Source organism: Nyctereutes procyonoides, unplaced genomic scaffold (genome assembly GCF_905146905.1).
Source record: "Nyctereutes procyonoides isolate TBG_1078 unplaced genomic scaffold, NYPRO_anot_genome, whole genome shotgun sequence".
Classification (NCBI taxonomy): domain Eukaryota; kingdom Metazoa; phylum Chordata; class Mammalia; order Carnivora; family Canidae; genus Nyctereutes; species Nyctereutes procyonoides.
The window spans coordinates 13231514-13254002 of record NW_026575034.1 but is presented as its reverse complement, the minus strand read 5'-3'; the positions used below and the strand labels follow the sequence as shown (position 1 = coordinate 13254002).

The 22489-nt window shown below is 36.1% G+C and overlaps 1 protein-coding gene and 1 pseudogene across 1 annotated transcript in view; both read left to right on the top strand.

Annotated features, from left to right (window-relative positions):
* Nucleotides 1–22489, top strand: part of PDE3B (phosphodiesterase 3B) — a 164434-nt gene that overhangs the window by 116026 nt on the left and 25919 nt on the right. Inside the window, exons 5-8 of the mRNA XM_055317939.1 lie at nt 2975–3081; nt 14028–14238; nt 14782–14858; nt 21838–21989. Coding sequence (XP_055173914.1) covers nt 2975–3081; nt 14028–14238; nt 14782–14858; nt 21838–21989 — 547 coding nt within the window. The remainder of the gene's footprint in view (nt 1–2974; nt 3082–14027; nt 14239–14781; nt 14859–21837; nt 21990–22489) is intronic.
* On the top strand, nt 8566–10773 carry LOC129504740 (60S ribosomal protein L34-like; annotated as a pseudogene).

The window sequence follows — 22489 nt, the reverse complement described above, 5'->3', positions numbered from 1 at the left end:
AACAGAGCACATACATATATTTAGAATCCACAGCTCACTTCCTTTGAACAGACTTTCTGTGGGGAAAAACAGGCAAGTTGTTTCCCAAAACTCCATGGCCTTTGACTATAATCACCCCTACGCTAAGGAACCTTCCCTTTAACTTATTCTCCAATTTATCCTTCCTCTCCATAACTGATCTGTTACTCCGTTAAGAACTTGTTAGGAACTATGTTCCTTAAATAATGCACTAGGGAACCAGCTTCTCAATTCTGGATCTCATAATGTATTAGAGATTTATACCAATCCCTGGACCCTATTTGAGCTGAAGAGATTCAAGGGGGCTAATGGCATCATCTAAGTTTCTTAAGAGAATTACTCTGTGAATCTAGACATACAGCCAACAAGTTTATACAGCTACACACACACACACACACACACACACACACTGATATAAACCTTATCAGAGTAATTTGCATTGGTTAGCTGAAAATCAACTCTTAACATGTGGCTTAACTCTGTGACCTTAACTTTTGACAATTTCTTGTAATGATTCCCAAATCTGATTTCAATTATCCTCCTACCAACTATTAATAAACTTTTAGATTCCCATCCTTCTTTCCTCTGCTTTCTTCAGTATTTTATGTAATCTCATTGAAGTGTACATTTATCTGGTTGTAGGCCAGGAATTAATGAGACGATTCTAGAACTCAGCTGGAAACCTATAATTTGACCTGTACTTCTCAATTCTAAACAGCTAACTGACTGTATGGTATGCTTCAATTGTTAAGACCCAATATCAAGGTAGAAAGCTATGGAGCCTTGCTGTGGGCCCATTTTGAAAAGGACAAAGACGTAGCTTTGTTTTGACAATTAATCAGGGAGTAAACTTTGGTAGAATACACAAATTTTTCTGTTTGAAGATAGCCCCGAGTGGTATTCTTACTGTGCATTCTTCATTTCCCCCACTTCACATGTGAACAAGGAAATCTCAAATACAAAGAAGGACTGAGTGTTAGCAGGGACATGAATTTATTGGGTGGCATTACTTGCATACTGCCTCTTTTTGTGACATCATCAACAAATTATCATTACTACTGGCTTGAGGATAAAACATGATACATTCCAAAAGTTAGATGTTCATTTAAAAGTCCTTACCTCAGGGGGGCAGATGAATGAGGGGATGGGGTAACTGGGTGATGGGCATTAAGGAGGGCACTGATGTAATGAGCACTAGGTGTTATATGCAACTGATGAATCAATAAATTCTACCCATGAAATTGGTGGGGGGAGCCCTTACTTCTGAATCTCTAATTTTACAGATGGAGAAACACACAAAGATAGAGTTGTTTTGTGGGAGATGTGGGCAAGACCTTTTAAAAATAGGTAGAAAGTCAATGCTTTCTCCTTGTAGAGACAAATTAGAGGTTGAATTTTAGCTCTGCCACTGTAAATTTTAGCTGTGTGAATGGGGGGACATTACTTAGCCTCTAGAAGCCTCAGTTTCCTTATCTGTTAAATAGTAGGAGACTAAAAAAGATAAAAGTATGTAAACTACCTAAAACAATAAATGGTACACAATAAAATAGTGTTGTTAAAAATTTGTTAATGTCAGTAAGGAAGTTTTAATGATTGCTAACTGGTTTTGCATGCCTTCTCTTTTTGTAATACAGAATTTTTTTCTTCCATGGGAATATAGAACAAACATGAGTTTCTAGAAAAAGGTCCAAGGAGAGCCTGAAAGCAAGAGTTAGTGAAAGAAAGAGAGTCCACCCAAAATTGGGGAGCAAAAATGATCGATATATTCTCTAGAAAATTGAGACTAGGAACCTAAAGAGAAGATCATTCATTTATCCCATTGAACACCTTTATCAGGCACTGTGCTATATCCACTGGCAATGTAGAGATATGTCTTAGAGCCCCTAGAGAAAATCACAAAATAATGAGGGAAAAGAATCTATAATCAGTGAAATTCTAATACACTATGTATAAATGTAATAGAGACGTGAACAAAATCTTTTACGTCACAGAAAAAATAGGCCTTCCTTGAATAATGACTATGGACATACAGAAAAGATGAAGCAGTTGGAGAAGAGTTTATTGAGAACTTAGCCTACACTAAAAAATACTGAGTGAAAAGCAGATAATCTAGATTTGTCCTTGAGCCTGTGGCAAAGTGTCCACGTGAGATGTTGACAGAAGAAAACAGGCTAGTGAGTATCAAAGAAAGGGTAAAATTTATGGTGTACTTGCTATATGGCTGGCACTGGAAAGCTTTCAAATATATAATCTTAAATTGCATTTTATGTATCACATTGCTGTACTGTGTGATTGCCTACCTATGTTTAATTTCTTCATAAGAGCTCTGAAACCTATAATAAATAGTTACAGGAAGTGACTGAATTAATGGGTAATCAATAGCTGTGAAGAGAGGGGGCAAGAAATAGTGAAAACTGTATATCTTAGGCCAGTGATTCTCAGTGAGGTCCCTGGACCCAGCAGTGCCAGCATCATCTATGAACTTATTAGAAATGCAGATTACTGGCCCTGCCTGCTCCAGACCTAATGAACCTGCAGGTAGAACTAGCAATCTGTGTTCTAAGAAGTCCTCCAGATGTTATTGATAACCTGCTTAATACCAGGGTTCGGCAAACTACAGCCCGTGGGCTCAGTGTGGTCCGTAACCTGTTTTTTGCAAATAAAATTATATTGAAACACAATCATACTTATTTATTATTATTTGTGGCTGCTTTTATGCTACAGTGGCTTTTATTCTCAGGGTCGAGTAGTTATAAAGCCAAAAGTATTTATTTGCTAATTTGGTCCATTGCAGAAAACATTTACTGGCTCCTCCTTTAGGCCTGTAAGCACTAGATAGATGTCTAAACTCTGAATGTATAAGTAAATGTTTCCTAGTTGAACTGAAGACCATGAATAAAAAAGAGGAAATTTCCCTTGGCTTTAAAATTCTTAATCTGTTATCTTTCCCTTTTAGTCAAGGATCCTATCTAAATGGGCCTTTTAGTTCAAATCTTCTGACAATCCCGAAGCAAAGGTCATCTTCTGTATCCCTAACTCACCATATAGGTCTAAGAAGAGCTGGTAAGAAATCATTCTTTATGATTTAAATGTGGGAGATCTCAAAGTATATAATAGTGCAAAATATTTTCAATATACAGTTAGAGGTAACTTTGAATACCATTTTATGTGTTGTAAATTAATATGACTAAGCAATTTGGATTGGCTATTAGTTGACCATTTGCTCATTCATTCAATAACGGTTTTTGAACATTCACTCTGCACCTGGTACTTTGTTAGGCACTAGGGATTCAGGGATAAAATACAGAGCTACTTAACAACAAGAGTTGCAGATCCAGATTCATATATCCAAAACAAGGGAAAATTCTTTGGAAAGGGTATTCTTTTGCAGTGTGGCAATTATAAAGGAAAAAAAAATTAATATGAGAGTGGAAGAAACCTGACTCTATCCTAATAAGTCTTTCTAATAGAATTTTTCCCATTTATTTATTTAAGGTATAATTGATATATAACAATATATTAGTTTCATGTGTACAAACATGATTTGATATTTGCATATATTACAAAATGATCAGTACAGTAAGTCTAGTTTACATCTGTCACCATACATAGTCACAATTTTTTCCTGTGATAACTTTTAACATCTGTTCTATTAGCACTTTTCAAATATACAATCCAGTATTAACAACTCTAGTCATCATCCCCATGGTTTGTTCCTTTACCCATTTCACCCACCCTCACTAATTAAGGAATTTTCTTTAACTCAAAAGATTATAGAACACTTCAAAATGTTTTAGACGACAGATGCAGGTGCAACATAAGCAATAACAGAACAACACTGATACCTACTTTTAAAGTACATTATGGGGATGCCTGGGTGGCTCAGCGGTTGAGTGGCTGCCTTTGGCCCAGGGTGTGATCCCGGAGTCCCAGGATTGAGTCCCACATCAGGCTCCCTGCATGGAGCCTGCTTCTCCCTCTGCCTATGTCTCTGCCTCTCTCTCTCTGTCGCTCATGAATAAATAAAATATTAAAAAAATAAATAAATAAAGTACATTATGTCTGATATGGGCAATGGAATATACAATTACAGAATTCTTTTATATACAATGTTTGGCATACAATAGAAAAACAATAAAACATGTGAAGAGGCAGGACCATGTTATTGACAGGCAAGAAAAGCCAACACTAAAGGGAGATCTACCTATGACATTGATGTTGAATTTAACAGAAGCTTTAAAATAATAATGTTTAAAAGAAAAAAAAAGATGGAAAGGTGGACAAAAATGGATGGATAATTTTATCATAGAACTGGAGCACACAGAAAAGAAACCATGGACAGTGTAGAACTGGGAAATGTGGTTGATTACATTAAAAGGCTTATAGAATGGTTTAAGAACAGATTAGACACAACAGAAAATAAGAGTAGTGAACTTGAAGACAGAAAAATAGAAAATATCCAAACTGAAACACCGGGGGAAAAATATATAGATAACAGAATACTTGTGGCTTCTGGTTCTGCACGTTAAGGAGCCTAGAAGCTGCCATTCTGTCCTAACAAGTAAAAAAGCTGAACAGACTTTAAAAAAAAAAAAAAAAAAACTATTCGAGGATCCGTAAGAGAGATAGGACACAGGGCAGCTGGTCTCTCCAAAACTGGAGAAGCAAGCAAATACAGAAAGTAATGACTTCTTGGAGAAGAGAAGGGGAAACTCAGGACCAGTGCCTGGAACCAGTGCTGGGGTCGGGAAGCCTGAACTGTAATTGGCAACTTGCTGGAGGGTAACTCTGAGTGTTAAAAACTCCTGAGAGACCCAATCATAAGGAGCCCCCCACAGTTTTGTGGGATTCATCTTTAAGAGCTTGACCAGATTCTCTCAGAAATCATAGAGAACATGCTTCTATCAGGGGGAAGGGAAAAGGAACCATTTTTAAAGACACCAGAGCACTTTCCTCTTCTTAACAGGGCTGCCCTTAGGAGAAACTAGTTGACCAGAGCCTAGTTAACCGAGAATTTATCAGAGCCCAGCTAACCTGGGGAAGGGAAATACTCAGCTTCAGTCTGCTCTAGTCATTCTCCCACCAAAGGAAGAGGGAAAACTAAAAAAACTAAAAGCAAACTAAGGGCTCTAATGGATTAAGTAGACAATATGCAAGAATGGATGGGTAATGTAAGTAGTGAGGTGGAAATCCTAAAATAACAAAACAAAAATGAGTGGTCACAATCAAAAGCACTGTAATAGAAATAATGCCTTTAATGGAGCTCCCCTCCAGCTGAGGAAAGAATCTCTGAGCTTTAGGATATGTCAACAGAAATCTTCAAAACTGAAAAACAAAGAGACAGAGACTGAGAAAACAGAATATCCAAGGATTGTGAGCAACTGCAAAAGAAATACCAGAAAAAGAAAACAAGAAAGAATAGAAGACATATTTGAAACAGTGGTGACTGAGGATTTTCTCAAATAAGGTGTTAAACATCAAATCATAGATCCAGAAAAATTTCAAATTACAGAAAACCAAAGATAAAAAATCCTTAAAAAAGCCAAAGGTGGGAAAAATAACTTACCTATAGAGGAACAAAAATAATAATTACATCAAACTTATCTTCATAAACCATTCAAGTAGAGTGATGGGGGAGAATCAACACTCGCTTAGAAATCTGTAACTTTTGAAATTCTTCAAAATTGAAGGAGAAAAAAGGCTTTCTTGGACAAACAAAAATTGAGGGAACTTATTGCCAGTAGATGTGTCAGACAAGAAATGTTAAAAGAAGTTCTTTAAAGAGAAGAAAAGTACTACAAGTTAGTAACTCAGATCTCCATAAAGAAGGGAAGAACAGGGACGCCTGGGTGGCTCAGTGGTTGAGCATCTGCCTTCAGCTCAGGGAGTGATCCCGGTGTCCTAGGATCGAGTCCCACGTTGGGTTTCCTGCATGTAGCCTGCTTCTCCCTCTGCCTCTGTCCCTGTGTCTCTCATGAATAAATAAATAAATAATCTTAAAAAAAAAAGAAGGGAAGAGCATTGAAGAAGGAATAAGTAAAGATAAAATTAAAAGCTTTTATTTTTCTTGATCTAAATAACAATTTAGAATAATGATAGCAACAATGTATTCAATTCTACATGCTTATATATATCTTATGTATATATTTGCATTTATATATCCTTATATAAATGAAATGAATGACAGTAATGATATAAGACCAGAGGAATTAGGATTATTTTATTATATAAGGTACTCATTATTACAAGGTTTCTGTGAAGTAGTGTAGTGTTATTTGAAAGTGAACTTGGGTTAGTTGTAAATGTATATTACAAACTCTAGGGCAACCACTAAAATAGTTGAAAAAGAAGTATAACTAATATTCTAAGAAAAGACAGAAAGTGGAATCATATAAAACGCTCAAAACCACAAAGGCAGAAGAGTAAGAGAGATAAATAAGAACAAAGAACAAGGGCAACAAATAGAAAACAATAATAGGCATAATAGGTATTATTAATCCAACTGTATCAGGAATCACTTTGAACATCAGGTGTCTAAATGCACCAATCAAAGACATATATTGTGGGATGCCTGGGTGATGCAGTTGGTGGAGTGTCCAACTCTTGATTTCAGCTCAGGTCATGATTCCAGAGTCGTGAGATCAAGCCCCGCATCCGGGCTCCGTGCTGGGTGTGAAGCCTGCTTAAGATTCTCTCTCTCCCTCTGCCCTCTACTCACCCTGCTTGCTCTTGCCCCCTCCCTCTCTCTCTCTGTCCCTCTTTTTAAAAAAAATGAAGACATGTATTTTTAGAGTAGATCAAAAGCTATATATTGACCTAACTCTATATTGTCTAAGAAACCCACTTTCTATATAAAGACACATAAAGATTAAAAGTAAATGAATGGAGGAAAGTACACCATGCTAACTCTAATCAAAAGAAAGCAAGTGTAGCTATATTAATTTCAGCCTATGCAGACTCCTAAGCAAGGAAAGCTATCAGAGATAAAGAAGGATAATACAGAATGGAAAATGTAATAGTCCTTAACAGATAATCCGAAGCAACAGAACATTTAAGAGACATATTGGACCCAACTAATGGTTGTAATGTGTGTATAAATGAAGTTCCAAAAGGGGAGGAAAGAGACAATAGGGCAGAATAATTTTCCAAAATAATAGAATTAACAAATTCCTGAAACTCTGTGAACCCCAAGAAGATAAAGAAAATCATAGCTAGGGATTTCCACCAAACTCCTGAATTATAACGCAAGAAAAATCTCAACCAGATTAAAAAAAGCTATTTTCCAGGAAACAACAGTAATATTGATAGTAACTTTGCAACAGCAAGTATGAACTCAGAGACAATAGAATGACATATTTAAAGTATTGAAAAAACAAAAAAAAATGCCAACCTGGAATTATTTATCCAATGAAAATATCTTTTTTTAAAAGATTTTATTCATTTATTCATGAGAGACACAGAGAGAGAGAGAGAGAGAGAGACAGAGACACAGGCAGAGGGAGAAGCAGGCTCCCTGCAGGGAGCCCAATGCGGGACTCGATCCTGGGTCTCCAGGATCAGGCCCTGGGCTGAAGGCAGGTGCTAAATCACTGAGCCACCCGGGCTGCCCAATGAAAATATCTTTTAACAATTAAAGGGAAATAATATTTTTTTCATACAGGTGAAAGCTAAGAGAATTTATTGTTAGTAGACCTGCACTAAGATTCAGAGAAGGAAGTAGCTTAGGAGGAAAATGATCCAGATTAAAGTGTAGACAGGCAGAAATGAATGAAAAGCACTAGTAAGCCTAAATACATAGGTGAATATTAGTTTAAAAACACAATAATAGGGCAGCCCGGGTGGCTCAGCGGTTTAGCACCACCTCATCTCAGGGCGTGATCCTGGAGATCCCGGATCGAGTCCCACGTCAGGCTCCTTGCATGGAGCCTGCTTCTCCCTCTGCCTGTGTCTCTGCCTCTCTCTCTCTCTCTGTGTGTGTGTGTCTCTCATTAATAAATAAATAAAAGCTCTTAAAAAATAATAACTTTCTTGTAGCATGTATAATATATGAAGGAGTTAAATATATGGTAAATAGCGTATAAGGGTTAGGATGGGGTAAATAGATTTAAGCTTGTACTAACAATGATTGAAAAGTAGTAAAAAAGTATAAATTTGAGAGAAAGTCATACTTCAAATATGTACATTATAGTATCCAGAGTGACGATTAAAAGAATAAAAGAAAAAAGTATAAGAAAAAAATGAATATGGGAGATAACATTGGCATGATTAAAAAAAAAAACTTGAATAATCCAAAAGAATCCAAAACAAGATAAAAGACAAAAAAGGGAGCAACTAAAAAAGGAAATAGCAAGATAGATTGAACACTATATTACATTAAACATACACTTTGTGGGGGACGGGGAGCAGAGGCAGGGATCTGCGGGAGTTGTTACGCATATTTTTAAAACAACCCGTTTTCAACAAAAAATTGAAAATACACTCCAGTTAAAAGACAAAGATTGTCAGGCAGTTAATAACACAAGACTCAAGCATATGCATCTTTACAAGATGCACACTCTAAATACACAGTTGCAGGTAGGTTTGATCTCTCAGCTATAATATACATGAGCCAAAAATCGATAGAATTAAAGAGAGAAATAGACAAATCTGTCCCAATCTGAAGCTCCTTGGGAAATCTCTGTTCCCAGGTGTTGTGGGTATTTGATTGGACTCAGAGCTCAGCAATCTAAAAAAACAAACGAACAAAACCTTATGCCAGGCAACATTGTGAGCACCTAAGGCTGGGACTTCAGTTGCTGCAAACGAGCTGTCTGGGAATTTACAAGGAAATCCTGGATACTAGATGACCACAGGGAACTTGCAAAGAAACAAATTTTTGCCAACAGAAAATTTCCCTAATTGGGCTTAGATTTGGACTTAATAGGTAATAACTTAAATCTGTTATTATAAATATGTTTAAAGTACTAGTGGAAACCATATCTAAAAATGTTTTTAAGATTTTATTTATTTTGAGAGACAGAGCACAAGTGAGGAGGAGGGGGAGAGGGAGAAGCAGACTCCTGCTGAGCAGGGAGCCCTACCCAGGACTTGATGCTAGGACCCCAAGATCATGACTTAAGCCAAAGGCAGATGTTTATCCTGCTAAGCCACCCAGGCACCCCTATCTACAGTATTTAAGAAGAATTATGACAACAGTGTCTCATCAAAGAGAGAATATAGAGAACTAGAAATTATAAAATGAAACTATAAAATAATTTTAATAGTTATAAAATAATTTCCACCTCTACTTAATATTAGATTGGAGGTTCTAGTTCTAGACATAGCATTTGGGTAAGAAGGAATAAAAGGAACAAGTAAAACTATATTTGCAGATGACATCATATAGAAATTCATTAAAATCTGAAGAAATTCATTAAAATCTATTATAAACCAATAAGGAAACTTATCAGTATGGTAGGATACAGGATCTCAATGCAAAAATAAATTGTATTTCTATACATTATCAATGAATATGCAAACTGAAATTAAGAAAATAATTCCATGGACAGTTATTAGTTAAAAAAATGAAATACTTGGAATAGATTTAACAAAAGAGCATAAAACTTGTACACTGAAAACTATAAAACATTGTTGAGAGAAATTAAAGGTCTAAATAAATATAAAAATACCCTGTGTTTGTGGATCAGAAAATGTAATATTGTTAAGATGGCAATACTCCCCACATTGTTCTAGATTTCATGCTATCTTTATCATGTTCTGAGCTTGTTTCTTTTTTCTTTTTTTTTTTTTTTTAATTTTTTTTAAATTTATTTATTTATGATAGTCACACACACAGAGAGAGAGAGGCAGAGACATAGGCAGAGGGAGAAGCAGGCTCCATGCACCGGGAGCCCGATATGGGATTCGATCCCGGGTCCCCAGGATCGCGCCCTGAGCCAAAGGCAAGCGCCAAACCGCTGCGCCACCCAGGGATCCCTCTGAGCTTGTTTCTTTGCAGAAATTGACAAGCTTATCATAAAATTCATATGGAGGGGCACCTGGGTGGCTCAGTCAGTTAACCATCTGCTTTCAGCTCAGATCATGGTCTCAGGGTCCTGTGATGGAGCCCTGTATGGGGCTCCTTGCTCAGGAGGTAGTTTGCTTCCCTCCCTCCCTCTCCCTCTACTCCTACCCCCCAACTTGTGCTCATGCACTCGTGCTCTCTCTCTCTCTCTCTCTAATAAATAAAATCTTAAAAAATAATTCAAGTGGAAATTCAGGGCACCCAGAAGAGCTAAAACAATTTTTAATAAAAAAGGAGAAATTGGAGGACTCTCACTTTCAAGTTTAAAACTTATTACCAAGCTATAATAATAGAGATCGGTACTGGCATCTTCCGGGGACAGCATCCGTAGGTGTTCAGAACAGTTCAGCGTTTGACATGCCATCGTAGGCTGTCCTACAGCCTCTAACAAAATTAGGCTGTCCGGAACCCCTGGTAATAGAATAGTTTACCTTTATACCAAGAAGGTTGGGAAAGCACCAATGTCTTCATGTGGCATGTGCCCAGGCCAACTTTGAGGAGTTCTTGCTGTGAGACCTAAAGTCCTTATGAGATTGTCTAAAACGAAAAAACACATCAGCAGGGCCTATGGTGATTCCATGTGTGTTAAGTGTGTTCGTGACAGGATCAAGCATGCTTTCCTTATTGAGGAGAAAATCGTTGTGCAAGTGTTGAAGGCACAAGCACAGAGTTAGAAAGCTAACTTTAAATAATGAAACTTTTTTGAGTAATAAAAAAGTCAAAAGAAAAAAAAGATTGATACTGGCAAAAGGATATTCCGTCTCAATGGAATAGAATTGAAAGTCTAGAAACAAATCCTTACGTGGTCAACTGGTTTTCAACAGGGGTGCCAAGATGATTCAGTGGGGGGAAAGAACCAGTGTTTTTAACAAATGGCGCTGAGAAAACTGGATATACGTAGGAAAAAGAAAGAATTTGGAATCCTACCTGTTATTCATAATTAAAAATTAACACAAATGCATCATAGACTCAACTGTAAGAGTTAAAACTAGTAGAAGAAAACAGAAAATGTTTGTGACTTTGGGTATTGAACACAGTGTTCTGATATGTGATACCAAAAGCACAGTTCAGGGATCCCTGGGTGGCGCAGTGGTTTGGCGCCTGCCTTTGGCCCAGGGCGCGATCCTGGAGACCCGGGATCGAATCCCACGTCGGGCTCCCGGTGCATGGAGCCTGCTTCTCCCTCTGCCTGTGTCTCTGCCTCTCTCTCTCTCTCTCTCTCTCTCTCTCTCTGTGACTATCATAAATAAATAAAAAAAAATTCAAAAGCACAGTTCATGAATGAGAAAACCTGATCATTGGAATTTATTAAAATTAAAAACATTTGTATTTTTACAGACACCTAAAGAAAGTCAAAACACAGGTTGGGAGAAAATATTTACAAATCATATAGTTGATAGTGGCCTTGTATCCAGAATATACAAAGATGTCCTACAACTCAGTAATAAAAAGACAAATGACCTCATTAAAAAATGAGCAGGATATCTGAATAGATCTTTCTCCAGAGAAGATATACCAGTGGCCCATACCACATGAAAAGATGTTCAATATCATTAATCATTAGGGAAATGCAAATCAAAACCACACTAACTCAAGACTTCATACCCACTGGGAGCTCTGTAATTTAAAGACAGACAAGGACAAGTGGTAAAAAATGTTCAGAAATGGGAACACTGATGCATCGATGGGAAAGTGAAATGCTACAGCCACTTTGGAAGACAATTTGATAGTTCAGTACTTGAGCAGAGAAATAAAATTGTGCTATATTCATGCATACAATTTTATATGGCATTGAAAATCAGAGAACCTCAATCTTATGCAACTGCCTGGAAATATCTTTTTAAAATGTAAGCAAAGCATAGAAGCATTTATATTTACTGTCTAATTCTGTTTACAAAGTTAAAAAAAAAAGCAAAATTAATCTCAGTTGTTAAAAAAAATATGTACTCACATGGCATCAATATAGTGAAAGGGAAGAAAAGCAATACCATGCAAGTCAAAATAATGATTTCCTTTAATGAGAGGAAGTAGAGTTAGAAGACAGGTTTCTGATCTCTGTCTTAGCTTGAGTGGTGAGTGTTCCTATTGTTCCATTTTCCGTATGTATGTTATATTTCACACTAAAAAAGGTTTAAAATAAAAATGGTGAATCTGTATTATAGAAAGCATTTTTTTAAGGGTTGCTAGGTTTTTCTGTTATGTCAACTTTCTACCCTAAGATTATGTTCCCGTTCTTCTTCTTAGCCTGTCAGGATATTGGACACTCACTAGTATAATTAGAGAAAAGGGGGCTAGAAATTGGAACCTTAGTTTCCAGTTAGTAACTAATCATTATGACAGGAAAGACTCTTCTTGTGTCTTTTCTTGTCCTCAGTTTCCTCTTCTAAAACATTAAATTGGTTGACCAGATTTTTTAAAATCCCATTCAGCTCTAACACTGTATAGGAGCCTCTAAATAAATCAATCTGATAGAACAGTAGTGGCAGCTCTAGAGAAGGAGTATGATCTCACAGTGTTAATTAAATCAAGTTTTTAGACTTTTTTTGTAGTTTTTTTTTACCCCACATGTGAAATGAAAATATTACTTACAAAGTTATTAAGATAACACATTGTATTAAATAAAATAGCACCTTGTTAGTATTTCCAGACAACTAATATGATGTGTGTGTATGTATTTACAGAGAGAGCTAGAGTTGGAGGGATGGGTTTATTTTTAAAGAATTGGTTTGCAAGATTGTGAGAGTCGGCAGGTTTGAGATTTGAAGGGCAGGCTGTCCAGCTAGAAGTACCAGCAGGAGTTGATACCGTAGTCCTGCATCTGAAGGCAGTCTGGAGGCAAAATTCCTTCTTCTTTGGAGGACCTCAGTCTTTCCTTATAAAGCCTTCAACCAATTGGATGAGACCCACACACATTAGGGAGGATCATCTGCTATACTCAGTTTACTGATTTGAATGTTAATCACCTCTGAAAAATACTTTCCCAGCCACTTCTAGCCTGGTGTTGACCAAACAGCTGGACACCTTAGATAGCCTAGCCCAACTGACACGTAAAATTAACCGTCACACAGATCTGTAAGTGTTTATACCACTATGCCTGAAGAAATCCTAGCTCCTTGATAACTGTGTTTGCTTTCCCCTCTGATTCACACTTTACTTTGATCTTTATTTCCAAATAAAATTTTAAATCTACCTACCTTTCTCCAGATATACCCATTCCACCTTAGTTCAGGGCACTCAGTGAAGGTTTTTGGAGCAAATCAATAGCATTAGAGATGTATTTCTGAAGCACTCTGGCTTTTTTTTTTTTTTTTTTTTTTAATTTTAGTGCTTAGCACTTGTTTGTATTCTCCACTAATCTCTAGGTTTGTTGAGTTGCAGGGATGGTATCTTTTTCTCCATTGTGAAACCCAGCACATTTTCCACCATATAGTGGGCTCTCAAGTATTTGTTAAATGAATGAATGAACTGGACATACTTGGATATATTTTGAAAAGGGATCAGCTGTCGTGTTAACATAATTTTTCATTGCTCAACTTGCTAATTGCTGTTAAGAACTTTGGTTCTTCAGTAAAATTTGGTAGCAATACTTTTTCATGTGGATAATAAGCTGATAGGGATATAAAATATGACAGATAAAGACCAATGTGACTTAAGAAAATATGTGCCACACTTTGTACATTTTAGGTACACTTTTTAATATCTGTGCCATCCTGCCACAAGGTATTTATTTCACACTCACTGATGATGGCAGATATGATCTATATTCTGCTTAAATGGCTATAATGTCTTGAAGATAGCTCCACCTGGAAATCTGTTTTATCATTTAATTGTAAATGCTTTTTTTAAGGAAGGAAAATGTTCTTTATAAATACACACAGACATTAAACACCTACCCATGCATACATACTTATTTATTGATCTCTTTCCTCTCTTTTAATTTTTTAAGGTGCTTTTCCCAGCCTGAGCCCTGTGAATTCTCCAAGCCATGGACCAGTGTCTGCTGGCTCTCTAACTAATCAATCACCTATAGAATTTCCTGACACTGCCAATTTTCTTGCTAAGCCAGGTGTTATTTTACACAGATCTCTGGGCAGTGCACCCAATTCACCAGATATTTACCAGCAACTTAGAAATTCAGATAGCAGTTTATGTAACAGGTAAGTTTCCCAAATGTTCATTATTTCTATTTCAAAATATAGGTTATTTTAATAAAGTATTACTAGTTTTCTGTTATAACTAGTTGATGTATTAAGACTTTTATCTTCTTTACTGAGTAGTTTTTATTCTTAATACACTTTTTCTCATTTTAGTGCAAGTATTTGTTTTCCAATTAAGTGATTGCTATCTGAGGTGATGTATAGTGGTATTCCATCTCAAGATACCAGTAAATTATGAGAATTATTTTGGTATATTGTACCTTAGTACCCAGTTCATATGGTGTTTGTCTTTATTTCTCCATTTTTTATCAGTAATAAGTGTTTACCAGACCTTAGGGTTGACTTTCAAAATATGTTATTTTCTTCAGGGACATAGGATGCCTTCCAAGATAAAGCCTACTTATTAAGTTTATAGAGAGATTGGAATTGTACATTGTTTTGCTGTTAGGATCTTTAAAAATTAAGCAGATTTTCTATTCGTGTTTAGGGAAAAATTTGTTTGCCTCATTTATAAAGGTATATTTATCTGTTTTATTCTATAAGCTGTGGACATCAAATATTGAAATATGTTTCAACATCTGAATCTGAGTCTGGTACAGACTGCCACAATGGGAAGTCAGGTAAGATTGCAAAAGTCATGTGTGTTTGAATTTCGGAGCAATTTCTTACATTGTTTTAGAAGTAAATAAATGAGTGAGTTTGACTTCAGTTTATCTATCTTCAAAATGAAGATGTAATGTTTTATATACTTAGGAAATAAGTAGAAGAGTTACTAGGAACAAGTTAAAAATAACATGATAAAAGTGTTTTGAAGACTAAAATGTGCTGCACAAATGAATGTGGTCTTTTCAGGTTATGGCTAGGGTTCATAAACAGTGAAATTAATTATGTTAATGTTGAACTATCTAAGCCCAAAAGGGTTTGCATACATTTTTTATGGCACAGAAAGTTGTTTTAAAATTTAATTTGTTATACCATTCTGAAACATTTAATATCCTCAAACAAGAAATATTGTTGGTAATAAAATTATGGTTATTTTAAAACCTTAAAAAATGGATGACCCTGGCATATAGTGATAGTTAACTAGGTAACTCAGACCATCATTCCCCCCTTAAAGTAGCTAGAAAAGCCAGACAAGTTGTTAGCAATGAAAATGTGCTTAAAACCATTGAAAACTAACAAGCTCCTCAGAATTACCAGTATGAGATCTGGAGGAGGATAGAAATTCACAAAAATGAGCCTGGAGTTTGGGGCTATCAGAACGGTATTTGCTCCTTCCGGAGAGGCCAGTGACTAATAGAATGAGCAGTCTTTTTGGTAGTTCTGTGGGATTAGGGAGACAGAGATTAGAGTTGAAGACTTACCAGAGTAGGGATAACTTGGTAAACTCTGTAGCACTGCACCCTATGAATAAAGGTAAACCAGAAATAAATAGGCCCCACAGCGGTTTTACATGCTATAAAAGTCACCCTTTTATTTTTTTTTATTTTTTTAATTGAAGTTTGATTTACAGGATATAACACCCAGTGCTCATCCCATCAAGTGCCCTCCTCAGTGCCCGTCACCCAGTTACCCCATCTTCCCGCCCTCCTTCCCTTCTGCAACCCTTTGTTTGTTTCCCAGAGTTAAGAGTTTCTCATGGTTTGTCTCCCTCTTTTTTTCCCACTCAGTTCCCTCCTTTCCCTTATATTCCCTTTCACTATTTCTTATATTCCACATATGAGTGAAACCATATGATGATTGTCCTTCTCTGATTGACTTACTTCACTCCTCATAATACCCTCCAGTTCCATCCATGTGAAGCAAATGGTGGGTATTCGTCCTTTCTGATGGCTGAGGAATATTCCAATGTATATATACCACATCTTCTTTATCCATTCATCTCTAGAAAACCGTGTGGAGGTTCCTCAAAGAGTTAAAAATAGAGTTACCCTACAACCCAGCAATTGCACTACTGGGGTATTTACCCCAAAGATACAGATGTAGTGAAACGCCAGGACACCTGTACCCCAATGTTTATAGCAGCAATGCCCACAATTGCCAAATTGTGGAAGGAGCCATGATGTCCTTTGACAAAAGTCACCCTTTTAAAATGTCAGTAGGTTTTGGTTCTTACTTTATTTATTTATTTATTTATTTATTTATTTATTTATTTATTTATTTATTTATTAGATTTATTTATTTATTTATGATAGTCACAGAGAGAGAGAGAGAGAGAGAGAGAGAGAGGCAGAGACACAGGCAGAGGGAGAAGCAGGCTCCACGCACCGGGAGCCCGACGTGGGATTCGATCCCGGGTCTCCAGGATCGCGCCCTGGGCCAAAGGCAGGCACTAAACCGCTGCGCCACCCAGGGATCCCGGTTCTTACATTATTTAAAACACACACTTGTGCATGCACGCGCACACACACACACAAACACACAAGTCCCACATTGGGCTGGGACTTGTGGGTTCCCGGGATCAAGTCCCACATTGGGCTTCCTGCATGGAGCCTGCTTCTCCCTCTGCCTATGTCTTTGCCTTTCTCTCTTTGTCTCTAATGAATACATAAGTAAAATTGTAAAAAAAAAAAAAAAAAAAAAAGAACAAGATAAAGATTTTTTATTTCAGCACTTGTAATCAACATGGTACTGGTGATTCTCACCAGGAAAATTAGAAAAAGAAATAAAGGCATCCTGAATAAAAATAAAGAAATGAAACTGTCCCATATTCATAGATCATATGAACCTTTGTGTAGGAAATCCCAAGGAATACACATACACACACTACAACCAATAAAACAGTTTAACAGAGACAAGATGCAAGATCAGTGACAAAGTTAACTATTTCTGTATACTAGCAATGAACCATCATAAATTGAAATTAACATTTCCATTCATAATAGTATTAATAAGAATGATGTAGTTAGAATAAACTTAACAAAAGAAGAGGAAGATTTATAAACTGAAAACTACAAAACACTGTTGATAGAAATTAGAGAAAATCTAAATAAATCGAGAGGCACTTCATATTAAAAGATTGGGAAACTCAGTATTGTCAGTACTGTTCTCCCAAATTAATCTATAAATTCAGTGTAGTCCTTATCAACTTATAGCAGGCTTTTTTGATAGAAATTGACAAGTTGTTCTTAAATTTAGACAATGACCAACAATAGTCAAAACTATTTGGAAAAAGAATGAATTTGGGAGACTGACACTACCTGATTTCAAAACTTATTATAAAACCACTGTAATTAAGATAGTGAGGTATTGGCACAAAGATGGGCCTGTAGATCATTGGAACAGAACTGCAAGTCCAAAAATAGATTCTTGCATTTATGGTCAATTGAATTTTGATATAGAAGCCAGAAAATTCAAAAGAGAAAGGATAGTTTTTTTCACCAAATGGGGCCAAGACAAGTGGATATCCACTTGTCAAAGAAATAATCTGGACTCTTACACACAAAAAGTGCATAATCTAGACTGTCTACACAAAAAGTAACTCAAAATAGATCATAGACCTAAGTGTAATAGTTAAAACTTTGAAACTTGTAGAAGAAAATATAGGATACAGTCTTTGTAACCTTCAGTCGAATAAAGCATTCTTAGATATAATACCAAAAGCACAACCCATGAAAGAAAAAAAAATGACAAATTAGGCTTCAGCAAAATTAAAAACTTTTGCACTTCAAAAGACAACAATAAGAAAATGAAAAGACAAACCACAGATTGAGAGAAAATATTTGGAAGTGATACATCTTATTAGGTCTTATGTCTATAATATATAAAAAAATTTGTAGCTCAGTATTAAGAAGTCAACTCAAAAAATGGGCAAAAGATGTCTGATATTGTGGTCTAAGTTATTTGGAGAAGGATATAAACAAATGGTTAATGAACACAAGAAAAGATAATGAATATCGTTAGTTATTAAGGAAATGCAAATTACACAATGAGATACTACACTGAAACTAGAATAACTATAATTAAAAAGATAATACCAAGTATTAGCAAGGATGCAGAGAAATTAGAGTCTTTGTGCATTGCTGATGAGAGTATAAAATGGTCCACTACTTTGGGAAACATTCTGACAGTTTCTCTAAAAGTTACTGGGTGGCTCAGTCATTAAGCATCTGTCTTAGGCTCAGGTCTTGACCCCAGGGTCATGGGGAGCCTGATTCTTCTCCCGCTTCCTCTGCTGTTCTGCCCACTTGTGCTCTCTGGTGTTCTCTCTCTCTCTCTCTCAAATAAAGAATATCTTTAAAAATAATAAAAGTTATACATAAATTTACTATATCACTCAGTAATACCATGGCTAAGAATTTATCCATGAGAAAGTATATGAGCACTCAAAGACAAGATTGTGAATGTTATGACATTATTGATGATGCTGCAAAACTAGAAATGATCCCAGTGTCCACTAACTTGCGAATGGATGTATATCATGTGGTATTATTCATACAATGTAATTTTATTTAGCAATGAAAGGAACAAACTTCTGATACATGCCACTACATGGATAGATTTCAAAACATTATTTTAAGTGAAAGAAGCCAGGCTCAAAAGATTACACATTGTTGTGATTCTCTTTACATGAAATGCTAGAAAAAATGGTGAATTTATAGGGACAATAATCAGAACAGTGATTATCTAGGATGAAAATAGGGATTAAATGTAAATAAGCAAGAGAATACTTTTTGGGGTGATAAGAATGTTGTAAAACTAGATTGTCATAATGATTGTACAACTGTAAATTTAAAATTGTTCAGTTATACACTTATAATGGGTGGATTTGTAGTATGTTATTATACTATATACACACATATAGTTCTTTGGATTGACTGGTAGCAGCTGGGAGATTGTCACTTGAGGACTCTCATGTGTTTACTGTCAGATATTGATAAGAGTGACAATCATCTGAAGAAATGATTGGCCTGAATTTCCAAGATGGTATTACTCATGTGTCTGTTGACTATTGACTAGCCCATCTAAATATGACTATCTTTGGGCTTCTTCCAACATGTTTGCTGAATTCCAGGAGAGGAGGATGGGATAGCTGCCAGTCAGGTTAATGGCTCAACCCAGAATAGACAAAGAGGTACTTAGGTCATATTCTGTTAATCAGAGCAGTCGTACTGTCTGTCCAGATTCCAGGGGATTAGGAAATAAATGCTTTGCCTTGATGGAGGAATACATTTCAAAAGAGTGCAAGGGGGATAGGAGGCAGTGTTGTGGGAATCTTTGGAAAAGAAATTATTACATTTATTTCAACTGTTTTTATAACTATTCTATATAAGATATAGTTATTAGTTTGGATCATTGAAAAGAAAGTATGTAATAAATGTTAAATGTCAATTTTTAGATTGATGGCTATTTTAGAATACTATTATACTAACACTGCCTTGACTTACCGAGAGTAGTTGCATATTCTAAATTTCACTTTTTACATGTTTTTTTGGGGGGAGGGGAATAAAATAATATTTTCCAAAGGATATTATTTCCTGATCATCATTAGTTAATGGCTTTTTTAGTATATTCAGTGTGTTAGATTCAAATTTGACTATAATTTGTGGATCATTTATTTATATGTAGCATCTAATAAGATAGATGTTATCCTTATTTTTATAGGGGAAGTTGCTTGCCATTATCAAGTACAAAAATCAGGATTTGAACCTAGTTCTTCTGAAACTCAATTCCACTAAATACTCTTAAAAATTCTTTTACATAGAGGAGCCTAAGGCTTAGATGGTTTACCATCTAACCTTTGGTTTCTGTTCAGGTCACCTTCTTAGGGTCATGAGATTGAGCCCCATGTGCTCAGTGTGGAGTCTGCCTGAGATTCTCTCCCACTCCTTTTCCCCATCCTCCTGCTTGTTGCATACATGCATGCTCTTTCTCAAATAAAATAAATAAAATCTTAGAAAAGAAAAGACTTGGGGATCCCTGGGTGGCGCAGCGGTTTGGCGCCTGCCTTTGGCCCAGGGCGGGATCCTGGAGACCCAGGATCGAATCCCACATCGGGCTCCCGGTGCATGGAGCCTGCTTCTCCCTCTGCCTGTGTCTCTGCCTCTCTCTCTCTCTCTCTCTATAAATAAATTAAAAAAATTTTTTAATTAAAAAAAATTAAAAAGACTTTTACTTAGAACAAACCCCTACATATTGAAAATTAAATGAATCATAACCTTATAACTTGAGTATTCATACACTTACCATACCTGTGTAATCACTTAGCTCAATAAACTAATAAATAAAATATTACCAGCCCCTCAGAATTTCTTCTCATGGCCTCTTCATACTCTCTAAAGATGACATTTGTCTTGGCTATCAGTACTCATACATACCAGTTTTGGTATATTGTTGAACTTTCCATAAAGAGAATCACATTCAATATTATATTTTTAAGAATCATTCATGTTATTACATGTGGTTGTCATTCTTTCTCTTTGCTCCATAGTGTTCAGCTGTATGAATACACTGCATTTATTTATTCTACTGTTGATGGGTTTCAAGGAAGTTTCCTGTTTGTAATATTGCCTACAGGAGACTCCTCAGTGGCTCAGCAGTTGAACGTCTGCCTTCATGCTCTGGGTGTGATCCTGGAGTTCTGGGATGGAGTCCCGCGTCAGACTCCCTGCATGGAGCCTGCTTCTCCCTCTGCCTGTGTCTCTGCCTCACTCTCCGTGTCTCTCACGAATAAATAAATAAAATCTTTTTAGAAAAATACTGCCAACAGAATGAATATGATTTTTTTAATGTGAATGAATGCTGTTTAGCTACCAGTGCTATTTCCCTTTTCCATGAGATCTGTGTAAAAAAGAATATTATTAATCACATTGGTAGAGAAATAATTCACAATAAATGATACTGTGTTTTAATTTTTAGATGTGCCTTGATCTCATTCATTTATAATTATTACTTTAGAGTTTTTATAGCCAAAACTCAGACAATTTAAGATGTTGGACATTGCATAATCAAGTTGCTAAAAAGTTCCTATTGGTAGGGACTGACTTTTTTTAGTCACTAAAAAAAGAATACTCACTTTTATAAAGAATATTCCAGGGATCCCTGGGTGGCGCAGTGGTTTGGCGCCTGCCTTTGGCCCAGGGCGCGATCCTGGAGACCCGGGATCGAATCCCACGTCGGGCTCCCGGTGCATGGAGCCTTCTTCTCCCTCTGCCTGTGTCTCTCTCTCTCTCTGTGACTATCATAAATAAATAAAGAAAAAAAAAAAGAATATTCCACCCCCCCATTCCCATTTATTTTGTTCATGAATAGGTACATCAGGTAAAATATCTGTGTTGCCTGAGCACAAGATACCTGGGCCATGTAGTCCAGTAGGATACAATTTAATAGTGTCATTAGATTGAATGCCAGGGTGGTTCACTTTATATGAAATTTTTTTAAACTTATTTATTTGAGAAAAAGAGCACAAGCAGGGGGAGGAACAGAGGGAGAAGGAGAAGCAGACTCCCTGCTGAGCAGGGAGCCCAATGTGGTGCTCCATCCCAGGTGCTTACCTGACTGAGCCACCCAGATGCCTCTATTTGAATATTTTTTATAGGTAATTTTCCTTAAAAACTATGCATATAGTTTCTTAATATCACTGTATATATTTTTTGAAAGGTGATGAAGACAACACTATTCCTCCAAAACAACCATTCAACTGTGCAGAAGTACAACAGGAAGTGGAAACAGAAAACGGAGACTACAGAAAATTATTTTTGGAAGGTGATAATCACCTAACAGAAGAGGCACAGAATGAACCACAACCAAATGTAAAAGATAAACTTTCCATATGATTATGTTAAGGTGAAATATAATATTAGTTTAGTACTAGTTTCATTATTTTTACCCAGAACAAGATTTTTAATATAATAGTATTTTTAAATTTTTTACTGAAAAGTTATTATTAAAGAGAACCTTGGGTTAAAATAATAATTATAGTTGACCCTTGAACAGTGCTGGTATTAGGGGTGCTGACCCTCCGAAACACAGTAAAAAATCCACATATAACTTAACTCCCCCAGAACTTTATTACTGATAATCTTCAGTTGATCAGAAGTCTTACTGATAACATAAACACATCAGTTAACACATATTTTGTGTTATATGTACTGTATACTGTATTCTTACAATGAAATAGCTAGAGTAAAGAAAATGTTATTAAAAATCATAAGGAAGAGAAAATGCAGTACTGTATATACTGTACTTACAGTCCTATGAGTACATACTTTATTTACAGAACTGGACTATGAAAAGTCTATGTGTAAGTGGA